The 26,910-nt window shown below is 39.9% G+C and overlaps 1 protein-coding gene across 1 annotated transcript in view; it reads left to right on the top strand.

Moving 5' to 3' along the window:
• C2CD6 (C2 calcium dependent domain containing 6) overlaps positions 1 to 26,152 on the top strand; it is a gene marked incomplete at both ends in the record, with an annotated part of 90,343 nt that extends 64,191 nt beyond the window's left edge. The window contains 7 exons of the mRNA XM_080932892.1: positions 2,814 to 2,850; positions 6,759 to 6,820; positions 12,305 to 12,367; positions 14,166 to 14,240; positions 16,844 to 18,366; positions 18,616 to 21,895; positions 25,814 to 26,152. Of these exons, the coding sequence (XP_080789018.1) occupies positions 2,814 to 2,850; positions 6,759 to 6,820; positions 12,305 to 12,367; positions 14,166 to 14,240; positions 16,844 to 18,366; positions 18,616 to 21,895; positions 25,814 to 26,152 (5,379 nt within the window). The remainder of the gene's footprint in view (positions 1 to 2,813; positions 2,851 to 6,758; positions 6,821 to 12,304; positions 12,368 to 14,165; positions 14,241 to 16,843; positions 18,367 to 18,615; positions 21,896 to 25,813) is intronic.
• Between the last annotated feature and the right edge of the window lie 758 nt (positions 26,153 to 26,910).

Genomic DNA, 26,910 nt, shown 5'->3' with positions numbered 1-26,910 from the left:
CCTCAACGTGTTAAAAAGAAAAATGTTTCTCCAATAAATTTGAAAACTATAAGACAGGATAATATCAGGTGTTAAAGAATCAGTAAGATAACATGAAAAACAAATGTAGAGTGAGGGAGAAGATACTAGGCAAGAAAAAAAACTAAAAAAAAAAAAACTGCAAGTAAAATACTGCTAAAAATGAAGTAAGAGGGTTAATATCTCAAATGTAAATACAGAATATCTAATTTTTAAAAATGAAGTAAAAGAAGAAAAGAGAGGGTTCAAAAAGTCAGAAGGGCCAAGAAAGGCGGTGCAACCTTTAATGCTAGCATCTGGCGAAAAGGCAGACAGATCTCTCCTGAGTTCTGACTCAGGACAGCCTGGGCTACATAGTGACAACCAAGCCAGCCAAATCTATACAATTAGACAGGTTTCAAAATCACAAACAAATGACAAGAAAAGGTCAAAGAAAAAAGGGATGTGTTATTTGAATAGTTTTCTGTGTTCTCAAAACCTGGAGATTGCCAATTATACACATGCCGGTGGGCTGGGTCTCAGCTGAACTTCTGGACTCTGGTCATGTCTTTTCTATAGTTGATGCTATCGTTGAATACGTACAGGACAAGTACCTGATGTTCACCAGAACTGTCTTCACTTTGATAGATTTCCTTTGTGTACCAGGGGCCTCTTCTCACACATTTAGCTTTGCTGGCTGTGGGCTAGGCAGGCTCTCTGATCCTCCCAAGACTCCCCAGATAATAGTTGCTGGCATGACTAATGTTTTAAGCGGCAAGTGTCTCCTCCCAAGCACACCATGAATAAGGGGAGTGACTACAGCAAGGTGATTAGGAAAAACAGAGGCTGTCTCCTTATGTTCAAGTCTCTAAGTATCAATAACCATGCCTTACGGTGCAGCTGTGGGTATCAAGGACATGCTGGAACTTCAGATCTTGGGCTCTTCAGCAGTGACAAACAGGTAAGTTGTTCAAAGCTATTCCACCACCTGTCTTGGGTTCCAAGCTGTCAAAACCAGGGGTGTCCTCATCCTTGGGTGATAGATAATGCTTCATCTGTTTAAGTCTCCTTTGAAGTGATTGGTCATTTTGAAAAAATTTATTCTTTTTAAAAAAATTCTTTGTTCAGCATTTCAACATCTGTCATGGTCGCAGCTACTGGCATATTATGTGCTTTCTTTCTGTGTGTTTTCCTACACTGCAATTTGTACATCTGCTGCAATGGATGTCTGTCTGTTTCCCCCTATGCTTTTGCTGTTGCTCTGTGTTATATCTTCTTAGTGTGGTCTTCAGATGGACTGGTACTTCCTGTCCCATGTAGAAGAGAAAAATCAGTCAGTACTAGGGAAAACAGTGGGCTTCGGTAAAAAAGCAACTGGATACTCACACCCTCCCAATGGTGTGCTGGGTAATCACACCCTCCCAGAGGTGTGCATGTGGATGAATGCTAATAGGATAAACCAGGACTCTAAAGACTGTTAAAGTTGACGTTTTTTTTATAACTAAGAAATAAAAAGAGAATGACGTGCAGGAGAGATGCCTCAGGAGGTAAGAATACTTGATGCCCTTCTAGAAGACCCAGGTTTAATTCCCAGCCCTACACTAGCTCAGAACCTTTTGGAACTCAAAGTTCCAGGGAATCTAATGCCTTCTTCTGGCCTCTGTGGGAAATGCCTGAACGCAGTGCACATGTAGGCAAAACATACATACACTTTAAAATGTTTGTTTTCTTTTTTTAATTTTAAAGGGAATGAGGTGGGGTAAAAGGCAAAGCCAAGTGTGAATGAGTGGAAAAGCCTATGCAATGAAGGCATAAGAAGTGTCGAGAGAGAACTCAGTGAACTAGGAAAATAAGACTAGAATAGCATAATCCTGGTGAATATTTCCTTTCTGAGAAGACTAAAGGGTCTCTAGCCACCAGGTATTACTGGGAAGGCGGCAGTGTCTCTGCTGTGCTTTCTGGCTCTTTTTAGACTTCTGGGCATATTCAGAAAAGTTTCTCTAAACCGAATGTCTACTAAGTTCAAAACCTGGGCTTCCACAGAGGTGGTTTTTATTTTTTCTTGTAGGTTATATTTTGCATTGTTTTGTAATTTATTTTTTATCTATTTACTCATTTTTTTTTGAGTGGGCCATATTTCATACATAGTTTGTAACTTTTTGTTAAAAATTGGATCATTTAAAGATAATATGTTAACTGTAGGAACAAATTCTCCTTCTTCAAGGGTTGCTGTTGTTGACTACTGAAGGATATGTTTATTAACTCACTGAAGTAATTTTGCAAAGACTGTTCCTATTTTGAGTTAGTTTTGTAGTCAAGAAGTTCTGAAATACCAAACTTGTCTTTAAAAAACACTTCCTCCCTGTCTAAGCAATTCTTTATTTACTGTAAGTTTTGGGTGATATTCTAGAACTTTAAAATAGTTGCTATATCAGAGTTTGACTGTTTCATTTTAATGAAGGGATTAATTTTTTAAGAATCTGATATACCTTTTATTTTCTATTTAGTTTGTCTCTATTTATTCTTTGAATTCGTATTTTTTGTTTCCTGAGGCTTGGAAAAATAAAATTAAGTACTAATAAATGTAATATTTATTTTCTTTTAATGCTAGGCATTTGCTTCTTAGCAGCCTGTTTACACAATGTTTCAGCCCCGCATGTATATTACAACTCCTAGTTGCACTGTTTAAATTATGTCAATATCATATAAAACCAAATGCTAACAATTTCATTTTTATCACCAATAATGCTGCTTTTAAAATTATATTAATATTTAATTGTTTTTCTATCCACATTCTCTGTTCATTTTTATTTTAGAATAAGCGTAAAATGGAAAAATCTCCACATTTTTCAGGTAAGCTATTATTTATAAATTAATATAGTCTTCAAATATTGGGCCATTAAAGTTTGGAACACTATCTCTCACAAAATAATGATTGACATAATTTCCTTCAAGATATAAATTGTACTACTTTCTCCTTATAATAAAAAAAAGTCTCCCAGTAACAGTAGGAGAACAAAATATGAATGAGTTTAAAAGTGGGAGTCTCAAGATGGTTTTCATTCAACATATATTCTAATGTAACTAGGAAATAACTTATTACATTTGTCTGTTTCCAAAGTGTATGTCTACTGGATAGATCTTCCCATGAACACATTTTCTTACTCTGAAAAGATTCTTTTCTCAGTGGTATCAAAATAACAATATTTAACAAATAATCCAGTAAGATAAATAATGTCACGTTGAAGGAAACAGGAAATTCCCAATGAATCAAGGTAGCTAACACATGTTCCTGGCATCTTCTAACAACCTGGGCAGTCAGAGTTGTACAGTGACTACATATTCCTTCAGAAGAGCAAACAGTAACTAATCAAAATGAAGATAAAGCAACAATATAACTGTCGTGTTTGCTACAGGCAGAAGATGAAAAAGTAATTGTATTTCTTTATACATTTGTAGGCTGCAAAGAATAGCCTTTCAAGGGCTTATGGAGAACAGAATCAAATCAAAAATGTGATTAACAAATTGTCGAAGTTAGGGTTTCTATTGCTGTGCTGACACCCCATGAACCATAGGAAACATGGGAAGGATTAATTCATGTTACAGTTTGTACCTCACCATCCCAGGAAGTCAGGGCAGGAACCGGAGCAGATGCCGGAGGAGGGCTGGCAGCTGGGATGCTCCAAGTGGCTTGCTCACTCTGTACCTAGGACCACCAGCCCAATTACAGTACAATTAAAGTGCTGTTAATTCTAGAAAACAACTGAAAAATCATTCAGAATTAATAAGACATCTTATTCTAGAAGCAGGTGACTTGTTTCACAAGCTTATAGCTGAAAGGAAATCTGCCACAGAATAAATTACATCTTAAGTCTCACCCAAGTCTGATTTAGACAATACCTTGGACTTTAGATTTTTGGGTTGCTGGCCAAAGGAAGTTAAGACTTTAGGGCCAATGGATAGAATAAATATATTCACAGGAAGCATGTGTTGGAAACATTGTTAACAAGACAGACATGCTGGGAGATGGGTCCCAGCGAGAGGGGATTCTGTCATGAGAAAAGGGTGAGTGACTTAATGCTGTCACTCCTGGAGTGTGTTGTTCAGGACGTTGGCCCCCTTTGCCTCTCTCCATATCCACCTTGCCCTGAAGAGACTTCACCAGGCCCTGGCCCTTCCATCTTGGATCTCAGCTTCTAAAACTAAGAAATGCATTTCTGTTTCCTGTAACTTTCCAGCCTGGGGTATTCTGTTCTAGTGGCACAGAGCTGAGGGATACGGCAAACCCTCTATGTCGGACTCTCCTAACCATAGAAGAACTTTTGAGGTAAACCGGAGAAAGCAAACCTCACATTCTATTATTTTCAACTGTGTTAGAACAGGAAGTCATTCTTTTGTATACAGTGAGGTTATAAACGAGCTTCTACCTCAGCTTTGCCACTGTGCCTGTGATCCTAATTGATCATTTTGTAAGGTCTTCAAATTCCCATGTATCTGGGGAGCAAGCCCAGGGCTAATCCAGTACTCAATCACTGAGCGACATTCTCATCCCTCTAATTCTCCCATTTTTAAAATGAACCAGTGGGATAGAGGTGGAGACATAAGCCTGTAATCATAGTTTGGTGGCAAAATTAAGAGAAGTATGAGTCCAAGCTTAGCTAGACAGTGAGTTTCAGGCTAGCCAGTGAGATTCTGCCTCAGACAATCAAAGCACGGAGCTGTGTGCTACAACCACTGTTCTGTGAACACCGCACACACCTGTCTTACCCGATAAACCCCGGGAAGCTAACACTTCCGTGTTACAGGTTAGGTCACTGAGGCTAGGGATGTGACCAGTTGGTAGAAGGCTTGCTGCGCATGCAGGAAACCCTGAGTTCAGGCGTCTGCACAGCATAAAACAGGTGTGCTGGCACGCACTCATACTCAGCACAGGTGAGGCCGAGATCGCGGGTTCAAGGACAGCTTTGCTATAGTGCAAGTTCAAGGCCTACCTGGGCTACATGAAAACTCATCTCCAAACAACAGCAATACCCCGCTTAAGTAGGATTTCTAATTTATGTACTAATAGTGGTTTTAATAGCTGGGTGTGAAGCAGGAAGATCAGTTTCAGACCATCATCAGCTATGAAACCAACTGGAGGCCAGCCTTGGCCTACTTAAGAGTTTGTCTCAAAAATTTTTTTAAATAAAAAAAAAAAGTGGCTATCCCAGGCATAATGGTTTACACAGCTTTACTCCCAGTAGTCAAGAGGCAGAGGGATGAAGATCTCTTTAATTTCCAGGCCACTCCGGTCTACATAGTGAGTTCCGAGCCAGCATGGTCAACACAGCAAGTTCCAGGACAGCCAAGGCCCCATAAATAGAAAACCCTGTCTCAAAAACAACCAAAAAAGTGGTTTTGCTATAGCTTGCCTTATATTTCAATTTTTGTGCATACTATTCTTCTATAATTAGTAGAGTAAATTATATACAAATATACATGGCATATTTACATTACATAAAATATAGTGTATTAAAGAGTTCATTTAGTAAAGTTCACAGGGAAGCCCTGTCGATTTCCTTCCATTACTACCACCAGCAGGTAAATTAGAAGCATGGAGCTAGCCCAGTTTCTTTCTTTCTTTTCTTTTCTTTTTTTTTTTTTTTTTTTTTTTTTTTTTTTTTTTTTTGAGACGGTCTTTCAACATAGCCCTGGCTATCCTGGTACTCAGTATGTAGACAAGCCGACCTTGAACGCACTAAGTTCTACCTTCCTCTGCCTCTTGAGTGCTGGGATTAAAGGCATGCTCCACTATGCCAGGCTAGTCCAGTTACAGCTGAGCACCTTTCACTGGGTCCTTCTGAGTCCTGGTATTGGTGCACGAACCGTCGGGCAGCAGAGTAATTCACTGAAATTCAAGCTCATTGTACTCCCACAGTTTTCTATGCTTCTGCAGAAGATGATTCTCTAGCATCACACACTGAATTATTAAGAAAATATTACCAATCATGATAAGTACCTAGAATACACATTATCTGCCTAGAATCGGGTATGGATTACGAAATAACAATGGAGAATGACCCAAGTGTCTGTCAGAGACAGGGACCCAGCTCCAAAGGTATGTGAAAACCTACCTCCCAAGCAAGCCATGGAGCACAGCCTTGAGTCACACAGCCAGTACGTAGCAGCCCCTTCCCAACAGAAGGTAGGCCCATAACGATGACATTCTCAATTAAGTTTTAATTAATATTTTCGAGCTGCCATCAGGAGCCAGAGTCAAAAGTGGAAACACTTAACATAAGCATCTGCTATAACCTACTATAATCTTTTGTGTACATGGGATGGATGTACAGATCACGGTGGTGACAGAAACTCCTGTTTCCACACACATTCCAACAGCAGCAGTGAAGATGCCAGAGGTAACCGGTGGAGACCCAAGGGTCTGGACGTGTCCGGGGATCAGGTGAAGAGGGCACTAGTGAGGCACAGCCATTACTTTCATGCTTCTTAAGCCATCAGGCACAGTGCCAGATGCTTTAGACATTACATCACAAAACCCTCCTCCAGACAAGGTCTTAACCACCTGCTATGTCAGGAAAGCAAGGCCAGAGGGGAAAGCACACTCACCCAACTGAACGGTCAGCTGGACAAACTTGTGGAGGCCAAGGCCTGTACTTTCAGCCACTCCTGGCCAGGGGATGTATTTATAAAGCCAACCTCTCTTCTCCAATGTTACAAGTGCCAAGCACTTCATATGACTTTTTTGTTTCACTCTTTTTCAGATGTGTTGGCAATACCTGACAGACCCTTAGAAGAAGTAAACACAAATAAGAAAGGGCGGCCTGTAAGTAGACAGATAGATCCATTCTTAACCGTTGTCGTTTCTGTTATTTAGTCATTATCTATTGCCATTCCACAATATGCGTGCACGCATTTGTTGCCAATTTTAGCGTTACATTTATAATTTCATAGAGCAATATAAATGCCTCACTAACTTTAGCAAGCCCTACAGTTCAATTCATTGTTATTTTTATAAGTAAGCCACATAGCTTGGAAAACAAAGACTAGGAAGCACAGGTACAGGTCAATTTCTTGTGATATGAACATCATTTTAAAAGGCCATTTTCAGAGCTTGAGAACCGGCTTAGCAGTTAAGAACATTGCCTGCTCTCGCAGGGGATCAGAGTTAGGTTCCCACATGGTGCTTACTGTCTCTGTAACTCCAGTTCCAGGGGATTTGACAACATCTGATCTCTCTGAACACAAGGTAGGAATGTGGGACATATGCATACATGTAGGCATAAATAAAATACATCTAAAACATTTTTAAAAGGCAATTTTCTATAATAGTACCTTTTGTCCTCCTGAATGATTGTCATCTTCAACGTCTTACTGCCTCTGGCTACTAACCGAGGCCTGATCCTGGAAACATATGGCCTTCACACAATCTTATCTAGACCAGAATGTTTTCAGCCTCTGAGACTCACTTCTGAATGAGACCCACTCTCTCTTGTTCTGCCTGAACTCTGCCTTGCTGGTCAACTCAGCTGTTCTGGCTCAAACTCCTCTTCAAGTTGAGTAATTCGATCTAGCTTCTCTTTCAGATTCTGAATTTTTGCTCTGCTCGGCCTAACTCTGACAGTCCGTTCTAATCTCTGGATCCTCATTCTGTCTTCTCTTCACCTGTGTCTGCCTTGTTCTCCCTCTGCAACCTGTCTCTGTACAACTGTCCTGGTAAAACATCCCCCTGCCTCTGCTGCTCTCTTAAGTAGCTTCCCTTCTCTCTTCTCATGAGAGTTGGGAATATCTTATTTTATCAGATCTTTCTGATTTGTCTCTTTGCCACTCAATTAGCCATCACTTTCAAACATGGCTGCTTCCTTCTACAAACTAACCTTACCTTCATTGTTTGGGATTAAAGGTGTGTACTAAGGGTTGAGCCATACCAAACTAGAAACATTTTTTTAAAGTAAATAACACAGTCTTGGAGTTCGCTGTGTGATCAAATACCCTGCATTAATTTTCTTATCCTAATTACCCATTTACAGTTAACGTTCACTAATTGGATTTCTGTTGGTTATACACATGTCAAGCTGACAGCAACAAGTGATTCAGAAATAGAACAGGAATTGTGTGGCTTGAAATAAAGATTAAGTAAGAAAAAACCATCTAGATGAAAGGCAATGAGAAAGAAACTTTTTGTCTACCTCAGATTTTACATTCAGACGGGGAGAACCATACTCACAGGGGAATGCACCCAAGCCCTAAGCCCTCAGGAGACATTAATACTTTTTCCTATAGGATTTAATGACTAATAATGAATCCAAGGCACAGGCATTTCTCACCAATTCCCTTTCATAGAGAGTAGGTTGGATGTGAGAATTTGTTGGATCCCTTGCAACAGAATGTGGCAATCACTGTAAAATCTGCAGTCCTCAGTTCTCCAGGGCATTACTGACTCTAATATTCAGACCATTTGTTCCGATAAGCCATTAATGTCCAGGGAATTTTTAATGTTTTGGTGTTCATATCTACATACCAACTCATGCATCTAAAATAACACAAAAATTGCACCTGACTCTATAATCTGCGTGGAAGGGCGTGGTTTCTATATGGCACCATGTTGTTCCAGGAGCCTAGGATTCCAATTCGAAGACATGGATTCAGGCAGCAGCCTTCTCACTATTAGCTGTGATTGAGTTGATACAGTTCATAAAGCACATATGGGAATACCCACTGTGTAGCTGGCCCCAGAAATGAGATTATATTATAATGAGATTATACTAAGCTGTTAATGAGCTATTTTATTTTAATGATCACAAAGGAGGAATGTTTTTAGTTGCAGGTGAGGACACTGAAGCTGACTTTAGACAAACTGCACAGGGAGATTGGGATTTGGTCCTAGAGTGTATGTGGTTAACCACCACCTGCCTGCCCACCTTGAGAAGTTACAGATTCAGTTAATGATGGATGTACATTCTGGAGAATGTGATTCTATTGTTAAAAAGAACCACAGAGTATAATTATAAAAACTATGGCATCATTAGGATATGCAGTCTTGAGATGACTACCATGTATGTGGTTAGTTACTGACCAAAAAGGCATGTTTAATAACTGTAGAAGTCAATGTCATAGCACAGAATGAACACAGACCCCTTCCTCAACCACAATAAAGTAGACTGGCTGGATAGTCTTATGGGTGTTAAAGAAACGTGTGTCAACAGATTATAGAAATGAACTCATTCAGAGTGATGAACAGGGCAAAAGGCTTTCCAGAAATGTCAACCCCCCAGCCATTCTATAAAACTCTGAACAAAATTGTAATAAAAGGAAACCTTCTACAAAAGCTCGCACACTATATTATGCCAAATGGTGAAAGACCATTTACGCTCAAAGATCAGAAACAAGGACACAAACGTCACACAGAATGGAGAGGAGTAGACAACTGAAAAGACAACTTTTCAGATGACACAGTCTATAGAGTTTTTTTTTTTTTCAGTTGTGAAGAAAATCAGCAGTATTTCTATATGTTAGCAACAAACATCCTGAGAAACAGTAATGTGACAACAGTATAAAATAGTTATAAATGTAACAAAACATGTTCAAAATATAGTAAAAATGACTAGTGACAGTGAAGGACACCAAACACCTAAATAAACCAAGCCCACTGGCCTCCTGGCTGAAAATGTCAACAGTCAAGTTGTCAGCTCTCCCCAAGCCACTCCAAAGAGTTCATGTAGATTCTGTCTAAACTGTAAATTTGTAAAGAAAACATCACTCCAAAAATATACGTATGTAGAAAGACACAGACCCCAGAAGATTTTTAAATAAAAGTTACAAGAAATGACGTAGGAGTAACTACTTTGAATAGAGAATTGAGAGAGTGTGATTTTGGAGGAGCAACAGGCACATTGAGCAGCGGGAGGTATATAATAAACATACGACTGGGGCTGGAGAGATGCTGTAGAGGTTAAGAGCACTGGCTGATCTTACAGAGGTCCTGGGTTCAATTCCCAGCACCCACAGAGTTGTCTACTCCAGAAGAAGTTATCAGATGCCTCCTTCTGATCTCTGTAAGCACTAATCATACACACGGGGCACATAAAAACCCGAGAGCAAACTCTCAAAAAGCAATATATATATATATATATATATATATATATATATATATATATATATATATATGTTTAGAAAAAGACATGCCAACAACAGTCCCACAGGCACATTTAGTCTAGTGACAATACCTTCCCAACAACTGTGTTTGTTGCAACTGGGTACTCACAGCAGAAATTAAAACGAATCACAGACAAGTCGCATCTAAAATTTAAAACACAATGAAATCATTCCTAAAACAGGTTGATAGTTTCTTTGAAGTCTTTGGTACCTGTCGTAGAGAAATTAAGTTTTATATATTATGAAGAAGAGCCTGGAAAGCCTTGTTCTTGACAGCCTTATTTATCACTGGAAGTTGGGAACAAAGATGTCACCAATCCATAAACAAATCATAGGACAGTAGTCAGGAAAAGGGACAGATTGTTGACACAATAAGGTAACCTTTTTGATTTTTTTTTGAGAATTATGCTAAGAAAAATAGACTACTACCAAACATCATAAAGTCTATAATTCCATTTTTATAACATTCTTCAGTCTTTGTTACAGAAAAGAAAACTTACCTTCAATGTCTTTCTTAAGGATGATAATTACACACACACACACACACACACACACACACACACACACACAACTAAAATAAACCAAGAGGAATGCAAATGATGGCTTGATGTACGCACTTGCTCATGGTGCCCATGGCAAAGGCCACACTGCAGGGTTAGAAGCCTGAAAGAATCTATCACCAGGGCAACAGATGTATAAATTGAAGACATTTCAGAGTTCTAGAACAAATTCCTAAACAGCTAACCTTCATAAGCAAGTTACAAAATCCTCAGAATTCTATGGGAAAATAAGCTTTGGAATAACTTGAAGTTGAAAAAGGAGTTTTTAATGAACCAAGGTGGACGGTGTGTTAAAGAAATGTTGTATTTTGAGACCAACGCCTGGAGTACAAATCTGAAGTGGGAAGGACTGACCGAACCCCTTTCCACGCCCAGCTCACCCAGGTGGCCACTTTTCAATAACACCTTCATGGTTTTTGAGCGCTTCATAAATTAAAACGTTGACAATACGGCTCAACTAGCTTCCATTTAAACACTGGCATTACTGGTCCTAAAGCCTTCTCCAATAGTCAGGATGCACGAAAGGTTGGTAGGAATGGGGGTTTAAGTTTGCTCAAGAGAGAGAGTATTTGGTAATGACAAGAGAAACTGGTTCGGTGTAGTGTAGGTTAGTATGGTATAAACAAAGCCACCTTAGAATAAAGAATACTCATTAGCGTATATTAAGTATGCACAGAGGTGGGTTTCACTCTATTCCTATTTACATCTGTAAGGTGCTCTGACCATCCCCACTCTGTCACCCTGTGTCCTCCTCCGCCTGACCCCTTTCTCTGCCCCACTAGCCCCCCTTCTGCGTTCCTGTCTGCCGAGAGAGTTTTTGGTGGCCCAGGAATTTCACTGCAGTTCTTGACGGAACCAGTGAGAGGCTATCACAGGAGTGTAGGCACCTTACCAGTCACTATACTGTTGAAGAAAATGCCTCATTCCCAGAGACAATTAACTGCCTGCCTCCTCTGGAGTGGAGCCTCCTAGGCGTCTCCTTGTCTCCATAACAGACATTGATCGGTCCAATATTTTTTTTAAGTAAGAGAGTTTTATATTCAGCATCTTCAAAATGAAGACATAGTGTATTTTACTTTCAAAGCAAAGGCATATTTAGGCATATGTTTCCATCCACAGTCTTATACTGTCAGTGACTCCTGCTGATTGTGTAATGCTCATATAATGCACATAAAGTGATATGAGGGGCTAGAATAAACAAGCATCACATGCAGTATTTCAGTATGAAAAGAAGAACTCTGCAATTTTAAAAGTGAAGTTCCAGGAGCTTCTTATCTCTGAATATCCACACACACTCAAAAACAAGTAACAACAACAAAGCAGGCAGAAAGTCACCGAGAAAATTATGGTCACGTGTCATTCTTATTAACCCTTCGGCTTTTCATCTTCGAGCTTAACCGTTCTTTAAATGCCGTAGGCTTACGTTTTGATCACAAATGCCATCTAAGTACGAGCAGATATGCACACATCTCCTCCTCCTCATCCCCCCTTCTAAGTAGAAAGAGTTGCTAATGTCTCTCCATGGCTTGCAGAGCCACGGTTGTCCCCTGTAGCCTTAAACAGATTGTAACTTGATCTTCTGAAACCTCTCTCAGTCCACAGAGCTAAGGAAAACTTGGGAAAGGCGTCCTACTGACCCTGTCTGCAGTCTCCGAAAGGTAAGGACCGTGACAGGCTGGACTGTGAGTGGGAAGGCTGTGGGGAACTGCAGGTACAAGTCTTATCAATAGGACAACAGGTCCATGGCCCCCGTCCTTCTCTTGCCGTATTATGTCTCCCGCTAAGGTACTACTAGAGATGGAAGCCCAGTGATCCTCTTTTCTCCATGGGGAAACAATTCTCTTCGGAAACTAAAACCACTCCATTAACTGTGGACCTCAGTTTTATAGCTGGTGAACTCCTCCTGATATATCATTTACATTTAAGAATCTTGAAACCCTCTGATAGCTTGAAAGATACAACTGCCCGTGGTACCCATGGCAAAGGCCACACTGCAGTCATTGACAGGTTGTCAGGGACAAGGTTCTCTTACGGAGTCCTCCATCTTAGCTCTAGCCAGGGATGTCAATAGGTTGCATGTTGTGCAGGTTTTGTGCAACTAACCACCAGGAGCTTGGCAGAAATACCTAGGCTCAGATCCACAGTCCTCTGTTTTCATGGTCATAAAAGTTTGATTAACTGATGCTGTAAGCCATCACCTGTTTAAAGAAACTTCAACAGACTTGAAACATTTTAGGCATTTGTTGGATGGTAAGCACCCTTTTATCCCCTGCACGAGCACAGAGCACAAGGTAAGAGGTAGGAACAGTGTATCAGAGAATGTGAGAATAGTTAATGCCAGGCTAACATTTAAACCAGGTACAAGTCTTATCAATAGGACAACAGCTCCATGGCCCCCGTGTAACATGCTCACATAGTCAGCTACCCATCAGCATCCTCCCCATTTTAGTTTTTCTTCATTTGGTGACTAACCATAACATTCCACCAATGCTTACATTTCATTTTTGGTTATTAATGAGAGTGACCAGTTTTCACATGTTTGCTGTCCATTAAAGGCTTGGCTCCCAACCAAAAAAAAAAAAAGAATGTCTAAAAGCCTTCTCCTTTCATACCAGTAGTTAGCGGTAGTTGTTTTCCTACCCAGTGAAGAAAGAATGCCTTTGCATGAGAGCCAGCATGGAGACATGGAGGCATGACTGAACTTTAGAACATTTCTCATTTCTAATGAAGTATATCGTTTGAAAGCCAGCACCATAAAATTCACTGATGTCTTCAAAGCCAAATGTGCCTATTGCATGATCAACTTGCTCACTGCTTAAGTGATGTCCCACTGTTAGGACTTAGGAGAGTGTGCCTTGTTTACAGTAGCTGCTTAAAGCTTGGGGAAAAATTAAGCTAGTGAATGACAAAATAGTAGGTTCATAACAATTCAGTAAGAACGACTCGGAGGGAGCCAGAGAAACGGCTCGGTGGGTCAGACCACTTGTGCCATTGTGAGCACCAGTCTAACCTATTTAACAAGTCAGGCACTCTGTAAACAATCACCACCCCAGCTCGAGTTAGCACACACATTTTCACAACAGTTAAAGGCAAACTGCCTTAGCGCTAAGTGAAAGGTGCAGGCCGAATGACCGGAAAAGAAAACAGTATCTGAGTGCCTTTGCTGTCTGAGAAAACTCACCACAACCACACAAACACTCTCGGATTGAAAGAACAAAGGCTGAGGTGAAAAGTGATTCTCCAAATGGGAGCAGCTACAGCATACGGACTAAACTTAAGCCACGTGAAGAAGGTCACTAGAAATGTGACAATCTCGAAAGCAAACTAAGTATGAGACAGAATTGTTATTTAACTTTAAACAGCTTTTATACCTTTAGGGACTACTGAGGGTAAAATGATCTTGGAAAACACTTTTGTGTCCACGTTGTCTGAAACTAAAACTTCCTCTTTTACAAGGTGGCCTTTGAACAAAGAGAGTACACCATACCAGTTTGCAAAGTAGAAACTACAGAGTCCAAACCCAGGCATCAGGTGAGTCCCGTACCAAAGTTACAATCAACTACTGGGTTTCTATGTGTGTGTGTGTGTGTGTGTGTGTGTGTGTGTGTGTGTGAATGAGTGTGTGTGTGAGTGTATGTGAGTGTGTGTGTGTGAGTGTGTATGAGTGTGTATGTGAGTGTGTATGTGAGTGTGTGAGTGTGTGTGAGTGTGTATGAGTGTGTGTGAGTGTGTGTGAGTGAGTGTGAGTGAGTGTGTGTGAGTGTGTGTGAGTGTGTGTATGAGTTGTGTGAGTGTGTGTGTGTGACTGTGTGTGTGACTGTGTGTGTGTAAGTACATGTGTGAGTGTGTGTGAGTGTGTGTGTGTGTCTACATGTCAACAACGAACGCCTCCGCTCAGTCTTTAATATGTCACAGCAGAATCCCACTTCTTGAGTATACAGTTTTATGACTCAGATATGGTTAAGGAAATAATTTACAAATTTTTGGCTTACAGTGAAATGTCAGTACAATAGCCACACTAAACTAAGACTTATGTATTCAATCACTAAAGCAATCTTTAAAGTGAATTGTGTCTATGTTGCAGTAAATTTTAAAAATTGATTGCTCGTTTCATCGGCCCTCCCCCCCCTCGGTCTCACTCCGCCAATGCTGCTTTGGTGTGGAGGCGAACGCAAGGACTTTGTCACTAGGTCCACACAGGCCTTTCCACACGGTTCCCGTCCCAGGTGGTTCACTCCACCCACCCTGCTGCTTCTGTCCTGGGTGGATACCACCACCCGGCATGTTTATTTCTACTACTGCCCAGCACAAACATTATTCCAAAGCCCAGTTCGTTTTCACTGTAGGTTTGTATATTAGGTTCTCAACCCACAAACTCTCTACATGATAAGATTACATACAACGGACAAAGATACAAGCTGCCCTTTTATACGAGCTAAAAAGACCTATTGAATCCCTTAAAAATATTCTTATCTACTTATCTCCAATTAAGGCCACCTGGATCTAGGTCTGCTTTCTCCAGCTCCATCTTGCTTCTCCTGGAATCTCCTCCTCTTCCTTTTCCCCACCTATGTCTCCACGTCTCCACTGTCCAATCATGTATCACCTTAACGTCAACCCACATGTCTATATTTTAAAAAATATTTAGTTTAATTTTTATTTATATGTGGTTGCCTGCAGAGGGCAGAAGAGGGCTTAGATCAACCCAGGTACGTGTGTGTGTGTGTGTGTGTGTGTGTGTGTGTGTGTGTGTGTGTGTATACATATATACATATATATGGCATAAATTTCCAAGACCAGAATTAGAAATATCTGGCTACCTTTAAATATAGTTATTTCTAAGCTCATTTGACCTAATAAATTTTAATGCAAAAATAAAATCTTGGAATGTGTGTTTCTAAAAAATAAAAACAAACAAGCAAAACCCCCAGGAGATTCTTAGTATTTCACCTGAGTATCTATTATCATTTGAAAAGTAATCATAATAAATTATAACCATTAACCTGCAATTTGAAGTGAGCTGAAATATTAGGCTGATTATTTCAGATTTTGCATTTTTTCCAATTTGACAATGTAGAAGTTGCACAAAGATACGAAACAAGCAAGAGGCATCAAGAACGAGATTTTAGAAGATGCAGCCTTTAACAGCAGAGCTATCACTGCCGCTCAGTGGTGGAAAGTCCTTGCTCTTCTCCCAGAGGACCCAAGTTTGGTTCTGGGTGCCCACGTCTACTGCTTCCCAACTACCTGGGTTGATCTAAGCCCTCTCTGCCCTCTGCAGGCCACCACACACAAATAAAAAAATAAAACTAAATATTTTTTTTAAAACATGGACATAATTTACTTTAAAGACTGCTTCAGTGATTGAATACATAGGTCTCAGTTTAGTATGGCTATTGTACTGACATTTCACTGTAAGCCAAAAATTTGTAAATTATTCTCTTAACCATATCTGAGTCATAAAACTGTACACTCAAGAAGTGGGATTCTGCTGTGACATATTAAAGACTGAGCAGACGCCTTTGTTGTTGATACTTAGACTTGAAGGCAGATGATTCATGTCCCTAAGATGACCATTTACTACTCACATGCATTTGTTTAAAAAATGCTGAAATTACGACTAAATGGTAAATGAGACCTTGGTATTTACCACTCTGTGTGTGCGCAGACACAACTAAGTTTAGCCATTCAAGAAAAAAAGTACCTCTAAGTAGCTTTTAAGTACTTAAAGGTGTCACTGTAGACAGGGTGACTCAGGTAACAGGATCACTGGAACCTGGACATTCCAAGCCTGCCTGGGTGACATTCTGTAGATAAATGAATAAGCAAAAGAGAAGTAATGGCTGAGCAATGGCAGAACCTCACCAGAAAAACCCCAAGTAAAAAAGCATAAACACACACACACACACACACACACACACACAAAACCATAGATATAAATAGTGTTAGAATTAAGAATTTAAACTCGTTTTTATTCAAACTTCAAGTATTTTAAAATAAAGTCGTTCCCCCCCCCCCCCTTTATACACAGGGTGAAAGGGTGAATCAATTGACAACTTCCTCTATGAAAACTGACTGGAAAAGTCACCATAATTTTAAATAAATGCTAAGGAATTTCTTTTTTTATATTGCAGTTTCAGAAACTCAGCAAGAGTGGTCTTGATCCTTTTCTAAGAAACTTAAACAGCAAAATGTCATTCAGAAAGAAGAAAGACCAGGATGACGGATACAAATACCCAAGCATGCTAAGTACAGAGACTTTAGAGCACGAAGACCAAGATCCTCCTTACCCAAAACTTCTAGGATCTGCAGGATCTGATCCACCAAGGACTGAAAATCCTAGTCCCTTTACAGTCCAGATGGAAAACAAGAAGAACGGCTTGCCTCCTGACCCTATGGTTTCAGACAGGAAGAGTAAGCTGTCACTTGATAGTACTTTCAGCTCAGAAAACAATTCACATGCAAAGAGTATCTTTGAAAGTGATAATCCCGTTATCAGCCTAACAAAGCTTTCAGATTCTGATAATAAACTGTTAACTGATTCTAGTTTTAATACAGCAAAGCCTTCAAATAGAAGGCTGTCCAGGGACTCAAGTTTCAATAAAACAAAGCCTTCAGATACTAAGTTATGCAGTGACGGTAGTTCCAATACAACAAAGCTTTCAGATAGGAGGCTGTCTAGTGACTCTAGTTCCGGTACAACAAAGCCTTCAGATACTAAACTGTTTAGTGATCCTAGTAACAGTAAATTGTCCCGAGATCCTAGTAGCAATGGAACAGAGCTTTCAGGCTCTAATAGATTGTCCCATAATCCTAGTATCAATGGAAATAAATCTTCATATACTTCAGATCCTAATAAGTTATCTCGTGATCCAAGCATCATTTCAGCAAAGTCTTCAGATCCTAATAAGTTATCTCGTGATCCAAGCATCATTTCAGCAAAATCTTCAGATCCTAATAAGTTATCTCGTGATCCAAGCATCATTTCAGCAAAGTCTTCAGATCCTAATAAGTTATCTCGTGATCCAAGCATCATTTCAGCAAAGTCTTCAGATCCTAATAAGTTATCTCGTGATCCAAGCATCATTTCAGCAAAGTCTTCAGATCCTAATAAGTTATCTCATGATCCAAGCATCATTTCAGCAAAGTCTTCAGATCCTAATAAGTTATCTCATGATCCAAGCATCATTTCAGCAAAGTCTTCAGATCCTAATAAGTTATCTCGTGATCCAAGCATCATTTCAGCAAAGTCTTCAGATTCTAATAAGTTATTCAATGATATTAGCAACATTTCAACAAGGGCTTCAGATCCTAGTAAATTATCCAGTGATCCAAGCATCATTTTATTGAGCTCTTCAGATCCTAATAAGTTATCTCATGATCCAAGCATCATTTCAGCAAAGTCTTCAGATCCTAATAAGTTATCTCGTGATCCAAGCATCATTTCAGCAAAGTCTTCAGATCCTAATAAGTTATCTCGTGATCCAAGCATCATTTCAGCAAAGTCTTCAGATTCTAATAAGTTATTCAATGATATTAGCAACATTTCAACAAGGGCTTCAGATCCTAGTAAATTATCCAGTGATCCAAGCATCATTTTATTGAGCTCTTCAGATCCTAATAAGTTATCTCATGATCCAAGCATCATTTCAGCAAAGTCTTCAGATCCTAATAAGTTATCTCATGATCCAAGCATCATTTCAGCAAAGTCTTCAGATCCTAATAAGTTATCTTGTGATACTAGCATCATTTCAGCAAAGTCTTCAGATCCTAACAAGTTATCTTGTGATACTATTTCAGCAAAGTCTTCAGATCCTAATAAGTTATCTTGTGATCCAAGCATCATTTCAGCAAAGTCTTCAGATCCTAATAAGTTATCCCATGATCCTAGTACCAATTCAACAAGGCTTTCAGATCCTAGTAAGTTGAGCCGTGATCCAAGCATCATTTCAACACAGTCTGCAGATCCTAACAAGTTATCTCAGGATCCCAGTATCATTTCAACAAGGTCTTTAGATAGTAACAGCAGATTGCCAAGTGGTCATTCTGCTGTCAATTCAGATGCTACAACCAACACAGCCAAACCTCCAGATAATAAGAATATGCTGGATCCTGATACCTCTACAGTAGAGCCTTCAGATCTACAGAGTAAGTTAGAAAAGTGGCTCCCAAATGTATCTTCATCAAATGTCCAAGGAGCATCATCGGTGACTGAAAATGCAAACATAAATCACCCCTCAAGCTCAATCAATTTTACCTCTGATATTGAGATTTTAAAACAATCAATAGTTCTCAAATCAATTTTAAGTAAAAATTTGCAAGACCTTTCAGACGAGTTATTTTCTAAACCAGAAGTCTACACAAATGATGAAGGCTGTTCTCCATCTCCAGATGTGCACACCACGTCATCTGACAGAAACAGCTGGCTTTCGTCCAAAGACCTGCTGCATTCTCCGGCTCTTTTAAGTCCCGTAGCTAAAAAGAGTCCTCAAGATTTACTTCCAGAAGGTGAACGAGGAAAATCTTTGGATATAGAAGATTATGTCTCCGAAAAACTCTTAGAGGCTGCTGAAAGAAATTTCCCAACGAAAAGAAAGAGTAGTTTCAAGAGAAAACATTTAGTAAGTGAAGACTCTGGCTCCGAGCATGTTTTAAATGGCAGAGTATATGAGTACGTCATCAAGCAAATATTCACGGCACCCATGTTCTCCCAACTGGGGATAGGAACAAGGACCTCAAGCGAGGCCCAGACGGACTCACAGGAGCAGTTGCTGACCCCTTGGGAGAGTGTCACTTCTCAGGTTCGCAACTATGAAGAAAAAGGCAGTGACGCTCATTTGTCACACTCCAAATCTGCCATAAGCCAAATAATACAGTCCTTTCCTGTAAACACTCTTTTAGACTCTGGGATCATCAAAGTTATAGAATTAGATAAAGAACGCCAGAACTCTTTGTTAGACTCACAGACAACCTCTTCCACAGAGCAGTATTCTGATAGCAAAAGTCAAATAAAACTTCTTTCAAGGCAGAATACATCTAATATCAACTTCCTGAACTCTTCCGTGAGTGGGGCTGAATACACAGAAGACTGCCAAAGTATATCCACACAAGAGTCAAAATACCCAACACCAGATGGAAAGTCAGACTCATCAACTGAACACCAGAGTCTTGATACAGAGGAGATGGAGCTAAGTTCCAATTTGGAAAGTTCAAGTAGCTCACTGGATAAAGCTAAAGACACAGACACAACAGTATTAAAATCCTTCCTAAAAAATATCTTCAGTATTTTCTTCAAATACAATCAGTCTGAAAGAAGACAACAACCAGAAAAGGAGTCAGAAAGTCTAATTAAACATTCTTCAAGTGGTACAGAACACTTAGAAAAAATTCAAGAGAATTTTAATAAAGCAGATAAGAAAGTAGCTAGGAAGCCCATTTTGAATCCAAAGCTGCGTGTGCTTCTAGAGAAACTCTCGGAGACAGAAGTAAAAAATTTGAAGTCTCAGTTAAGTAAGCACGTCCAGCATTATCTTGTTGAAAGACTTACAGAGTCAGGTCACATCACCGAGGAGGACTTACCAACCATCAGTCACAAGCTCTGTCTGATGAACGAGAAAGCAGAGGCGAAAGAGCAAGGTCCCTTTCAGGAGACATACTCAGAAACTGTAGGAAAGATCATGACCTTTGTAAATAACTTTAACCATCATTTCATAGATAAACATCTAGAAACAAAGCTTAGGACTTTTCTAAGTGAAATTCTCCAAAATTACTTCCTGAAGAATCTTTCAGTGAGCAATTTATTGAATGAGACGGAGGCTATTCACGCCAGCATGTCCCCTGTGAGAAGTAAGAGTGAGCTAGGGCAAGACGTTGCAGATGGGAATTTTGGTCCAAACCTTAAAATAAACATGAAACACCCTGTAAGCAAATCCCTACAAAACTATCTTCAGTATTTATCAGAAAATGAGTTATTAAGTCTAAAAACTGATTTGGGCAAGTACCTCCAGGTTCTCTTTATAGAAAAACTTTATAGGTCAGGGCTGATGACAGAAAAGCAGCTGAAGGGGCTCAGCCAGGAAATTATCTCCCTGCATTCACCTTCCATACCTCTAAAACACATAAAAACAAACTTACCTTTTAGAAATGAAAGTTACTTTATGAGGGAGGATTCAGAAGAGCAAAAGGAATATTCAAAAAATGGCCAAAATACAGTTTTACAAACATTGATTAAAGATAAATGTGGAGAAGCAGAACTGTCCAGGAAGAAAGAAAAGGAAAGTTCTTTCTCACAAAATGTAAAAGAAATCCCACCAACAATTTTGGAACAGAAAATTATTTACAGCAGGGAAGAAGAAAGACTAAATTTAATAGAAATACAATCTTCTCTCAACAAAAATAACCAGGCAAATTCACTAACTAGGTCACCAGCAAGACCTTCCGACCAGTCACTTAGGAAACAGAAGAAAGACCATGGTTTCATGCAATTTACTCAAGTCGGAAGTTCTGTCTACAAAACAGAGATTCAAGATCCATACAGTTGGGATGACAGATCAAAAACAATTCAGTCAAAATCGTGCATTGAAAAGATATTGAAAATGAAGCAACCTGACAAAAGGGAGAAGAATAGCATGTGCAAACTGACTGCTCAGGACAAAAGTGATACAGAATTTTCACCTTACCTAAAGCTCCCTAACTGCAAAGTGTCAAAGGAAAACGAGTCCATAAGCAAGCTCTCTTTGCCCACATGGCAGACTAATGCTTTCATTAATGTCAAACCAGAGATTGGGGGACGATCAAAATTAGACTACTATTATCAGAGACAGAAAGGAAATAACAACAACAATAAAAAACACTTGGTTACATTTGCACAATTTAAAGACGAGATGGAAGCTCTTTACAGAAACCCGCATGGGGCTTGCAATGAAAAACGTGCCAAGATCTCTGAATCACAGTCATTCAGATATAAAGAAAACGAGAAAAACTCAAGGCCATTCTTCTTCCCAGACGTACTGAAGAGAGAAAACACGAAGTCCAAAAGGAAAGAAAGAGACCTCGCCACCAAACCAAAGAAGTCATTTCACAAGATAGTTAGGTTACTACCAGTCACACTGCCCACGGCAAGACCTCATCTCCGGAAGTCTGTGTCAAGGAATTTACTTCACTGGACTGCAAGGAGAACTATACATGTAATGATGCTTTTCCTACGTATTCTCTTCTGTAGTTACCAACAGTTTGTAAATAATGCGCCTTAGAATATTTATGCCTTCTGAACGCAGGCGTGTGCTTGCGTGCGTGCTTGCCTGCATGTGTAACTTTAGTAGCCCCGTGGTATACAGAGGAATTTAAAAATTCTTCTGAAATCTAAATATCTCAACTGATTCAAAATACAATTATAAAACCAGAGTGTTTCTTATGAGGTGGGAAAAGGGCACCTTGACTTAGGAAAGGATGCCCTTTTTAGGAAAGGAGGCCGTTTTCTCTAGGAGAGCCCTCTATGCGGGCAGATCTGAAACGCAGGCACACAGCTCTGTGTTTGGGAGCCTGGCTGGTAAGCAGCCTGACTGAAACTAGCCTAGGGTTCTGTGCAGTATGACCCGCACAGCCGTGAGTAGCAGCCAGATTCCATGAAAAGATGAGATGGAACTGCACACAGGTCTTTTTCAGATAGCTGGTTTGTTTTCGATCAGTAAATAAATATGAAGCTTTTACTGATTCTGCTAGGAATTAAAAAAAAAATATATATATAGCTTATACCCACCCTATTGGATTATAAATTGAACATTTTAAGTTTAATATCTACTTTTGGTCTTTTATCCTTTTTTGTATATCACATTCTGAGATATTAAAAATTAAATTCTAGGTTGTTTTTAACTAGTACCTAGAAACTTTCAGTGTTTTGATCTCTTGCCTTCCTTCCTTAACTCCTTCCGGATCCACCTTCCTTCCCTGCCTACCCAAGCTCTTTCCCCTCTGCCATCAACTCCAATTTGTGCTGCCCTTCACCTGCTAGATGTGTGCAGTGTGGTCAACCTACTAGGACCTATATTCTTAAGAAAAAAAACTCTGCCTTTCCTAGCAGCTATCAATTGCCAGTATCCCCTTGGGTAGGGTGGGGTTTCATCCACCTACTCCTGAGATTCTTGACTGGTTTGTCCTCATACAAGCTATCACAAGCACTGTGCTTTCATGTCTCAGGGACATGGTTTCCTCATATTCATCCACTGCCTCCGGTTCCTACAGCCTCGAGAAGAGGGACTGGGATACAGAAGTTCCATTCAGAGCTGAGCGTTCCTGTCTGTCATTCTACACCATGTCCATTACACACACACACACACACACACACACACACACTTCTAAGGCAGCAGATAGGTTTACATATGAATTTTTTTTTTAAAAAAAAGGTCTTCCATGTTAGATACCCTCCTATATTCCTCCTCTACCCCATCTCCAACCCCTCCCCACTTTAATTAAGCCTTCCTGTTCCACGGTTAGGATGCTAAGCTTTATGTGTACCTCCTAAAGCAAGAACTGGAAGAAACAGAAGGTATGTCTTTTTATCCTGTGGATCATGGCTCTTCTCCTTAATTTATATAATAGCTATGATTCATGATTTGGAAAACTATTCAGATCTAATATATTGATCTTAAATCAGAAACTTGATGTGTATAAGTCTCAGTAACTTGATGTGTATAAGTCTGCCTTTGAAAGGGAAACAGTCTAATTTCAGAGTAGTTACTTTACGGTTGTTTTGCACAGCAAACTTGTAACTTTACTGTAGCAGAGCAAACAGCTGTATACCACATGTGATGTAAGTATTCTAATGGTTCTGTAGTGGTAGAATAAGAATTTATATCCTTAATTTTATATTTGTCTATCTAAAAATAGTAATGTAGTGTTGAGCTACTGCACGAGCACGTGTGTGTGTGTGTGTGTGTGTGTGTGTGTGTGTGTGTGTGTGTGTATGTGTGGCTGTTGCTCCTCCCTGCTATCCACATTTTTTTATCTGTTTTGTTTTGTCTTGCTTTGAGACAGGGTCTCTCATTGGTCTGGAACTTGACAGTTAAGGATTCCTGGCTGACTGGTTAGCAGGCTCCAGGAATCTTATGTCCCCTGTCCCAGGCCTGGGATTCCAAACACTTATTAGCATGCCCAGGTTTTTTGTTTCTTGTTTGTTTGTTTGTTTTCGTCTTAACATGGATTCTGGAGACTCAGTTCAGGTCCTAGTGCTTGCATTTACCAGCTGAACTTCTCCCTAGCATGCACATCATCTCTGCCTGTGACAGCAGGGAAAGGAGGTTTCATCGTCTCCCTAATGAGGACTGCGTGCTTTAAACTTTTATCTACAGTGAATGACAGAGAATTGCATGGCACTGCGGTGTTTGCCAGATGATCACAGAGATGGCCTTTTATTTTCTGAAATCTACGAATTTCTAAAATTTCAGGCAGAAGGGCTGTGCTGCTAGGGCCTGACCACAGAGACAGCCCCTTACGTTTGTCTGGCTTTCAACTTGATGTTCCCACTTTAGAAAAGGAGCATTCCTAGATTTTAAAATCTAGGACTAGAAGGCACTTCTGTTAAACCAGCGGTGTGGCTCTCATGTGCTTCTTCTGATGTCCGAGCCATTGGCTGTGCAGCTAAAGTCATTACTAATTATTAACACAGCAGAAATGCTCTTTCAGAACGAGACTGGGCTCATTTCCCCGACACTAGAGGAGAGAGAATCAGGAGGCATGACCAGATGATCTCAAGTTTTAGGCCAGTCCACACTACACAGAGAGCTCCAAGCCAGTGGGTTCTAGGACTAGAGCGTAAGGTCCTGTCCACTTCCACTCCCCCAAAAAAGACAGAAGAGGTTGAGTCTCAAAGGGTTTTTATTTTTTGTCCAAATCTTTACTAGTCCCACCCAACCTTTCTGACCTACAATTCAACTAGTCTACTCCTACCTTCTCTTTCCTCAAATCAGTTATTCCTGAGGGTGACCCCACCCCTTGAAGAGGACGAACCTCTGCAGATATAGCTCACACCACTATATAGCTAACAGCACAATACCCTTTTAGTGGGTACATGCGGATCTTCATATTTCTATTTTAAAAATAAAGCCATAAAGTGTGTAAAGAGGAGAACTGTTACTTTTCCCTCTTGTTATTTTGGTGTTCTTAAACTGATGGTAATCCTTCTTCCTCTACTCTGAGTGATGTGACCATATTTTGAAAATAATAATATTAAAATTATAAAACCAAAATAATATATAATAAAACTATTATATACTATTTATTTATATATAATATATACTATATAATTTTATCTATTTTGATAGAAACAGACTTTTTCTGTGTAGCCCTGGCTATCCCAGAACTCACTCTATAGACCAGGGTGGCCTGGAGCTCAGAGATCCACCTGCCTCTGCCTCCCAAGTGCTGGGGTTATAGGCATGTGATACCACAGCCCAGGCTGCAAATTATTTTTAATGTAAACATAATAATCAAGCTGTGTATTGTGATATATACTTAGAATTCTCACAATCAGGAGACTGAAACAAGGGATTGAGAAAGAGGCCAGCTCGGCTCATATACTGAGATTGAGTCCCATAGAAACAAATGTTATAATCATATTCTTGAAGGTTATGCATATTTATAAATACCTATGCTAACAAAGAATGGTTATTAAATTAACTTGTTTAGACTGACCAATCAAAGTTTAGATGCTATAGAAGTAAAATATCAAAACTGATCATTTATATTTGAGGTCATGGGAAAGAGATTTTGGACTAGAGAAACTACAGACTAGGCTGGCCATCTTTGCCTGAGTCAGGCCCCAGAGGACAGCTCTTTAAGTATATCTGAGTTTCAGTTTCGTATCCTTCACCCTTTTGAAACAGCAAGTCCTCTAAAAAGGTGAGGGCTTTTGTTGTTTGTTTGCTTTTTAAAAAAAAAAAAAAAACACAAGACTTGCAAGCACTGGGTACAGAGCACACATTGGGACTGCCTTTGAGACATCAGGCATTCATTTCTTAACTATTGCTATTACAAACAGTCCTTATAATGTAACGATGTGTTTTTAAGAAGCCTAATTTACCAATCTGATGTTTTGTTTCAATATTTAGGATTGTTTGGATAGATTCGAGGATTTACATGCACCCTCAGTTAAAAGTCCTAAAAAATCAAAGTCGAGAGCAAGACTTTTAGGCAAGAGTCCAGATGATCCCCACAGTCAGACAAAACACTGTGCGCGACCACACACTGCTCCAGAGTCTAACAAGCGACGAGAAAGTGCCGCCTGGAAATTTGCAAGTCATCGGATGGTTTCAGCGGGCTTAGTTCACTTCCATGCCACCCCAGAGTATGAGATCCGTAAAATGCGGTCCAAAAGAAAACTAAATGAGGATATTGAAAAGCGTCCACTCATTAGTGAGATTATCCAGATGCTAGACACCGCAGAATGATACGAGAGGCCACCAGTCAGAATAAAATGTTTCCATTAACAAAATGGTTTGGAGATCTATCCTTGTGTGTGATAGAAGTCAGCAACTAAATTTCATCTTGCTAGACCATTTTGTTATAATTAAAGTGAAAAATAAACATTGTCTGTAAATGTGTTTTTATTTATAAACCTCCCAGGACAAACTTTTTAAAAGTACATTCAGTTGCTGTTCGTTAGCAAAGCTTTGCACCCCAGCGCTCTTCTTTTGGGCTGAGTAGACTTTAAGTTCCTCAGCATTTGTGGTGCCAGGTTGGCCAATTCTCCATTTGCATCTGTGCTTAGCAAGAAAACTTACTTAGCACTAGGTACATTTCTAGATCCAACAGTGTACAGTTCTCTGAGCAGACAGAACTTTTGTTCATGTTAATGTCACGCACTGCTCTTCCAGGTGGAAGGAATGCAGGGACTTTTGGGTCCAGGCTAAGAAGCCAAAAGGAACAGTGAGAAAGGCCCAAAGCTAATAAAGCCAGAACTGCTCCCAGTGCTCCAAAGACTTCAGAAAAGAGGCAGCTGCCACCAGGACCAGAGGTGAGGTCACTGTGAGACCCAGCTCCCCAGCTCCCCAGCACCACTAAAACAAAACAAACTAAAGAGATCCTAGTTGCTGCTACCCTAGATGCCAGAGGAACCAGACACGCGTGAGAAACGTAGCTGCAGTGGAGCAGAGGGCGGCTAAGAAAAGCAGTGAGAGGGGGCGGGTCAATGGTGAGGAGGAAAACC

Source organism: Micromys minutus, assembly GCF_963924665.1.
Source record: "Micromys minutus genome assembly, chromosome: 19".
NCBI classification, from domain to species: domain Eukaryota; kingdom Metazoa; phylum Chordata; class Mammalia; order Rodentia; family Muridae; genus Micromys; species Micromys minutus.
Note: the sequence above shows the minus strand (reverse complement) of the source record. Positions and strands in the feature narration are given on the sequence as shown.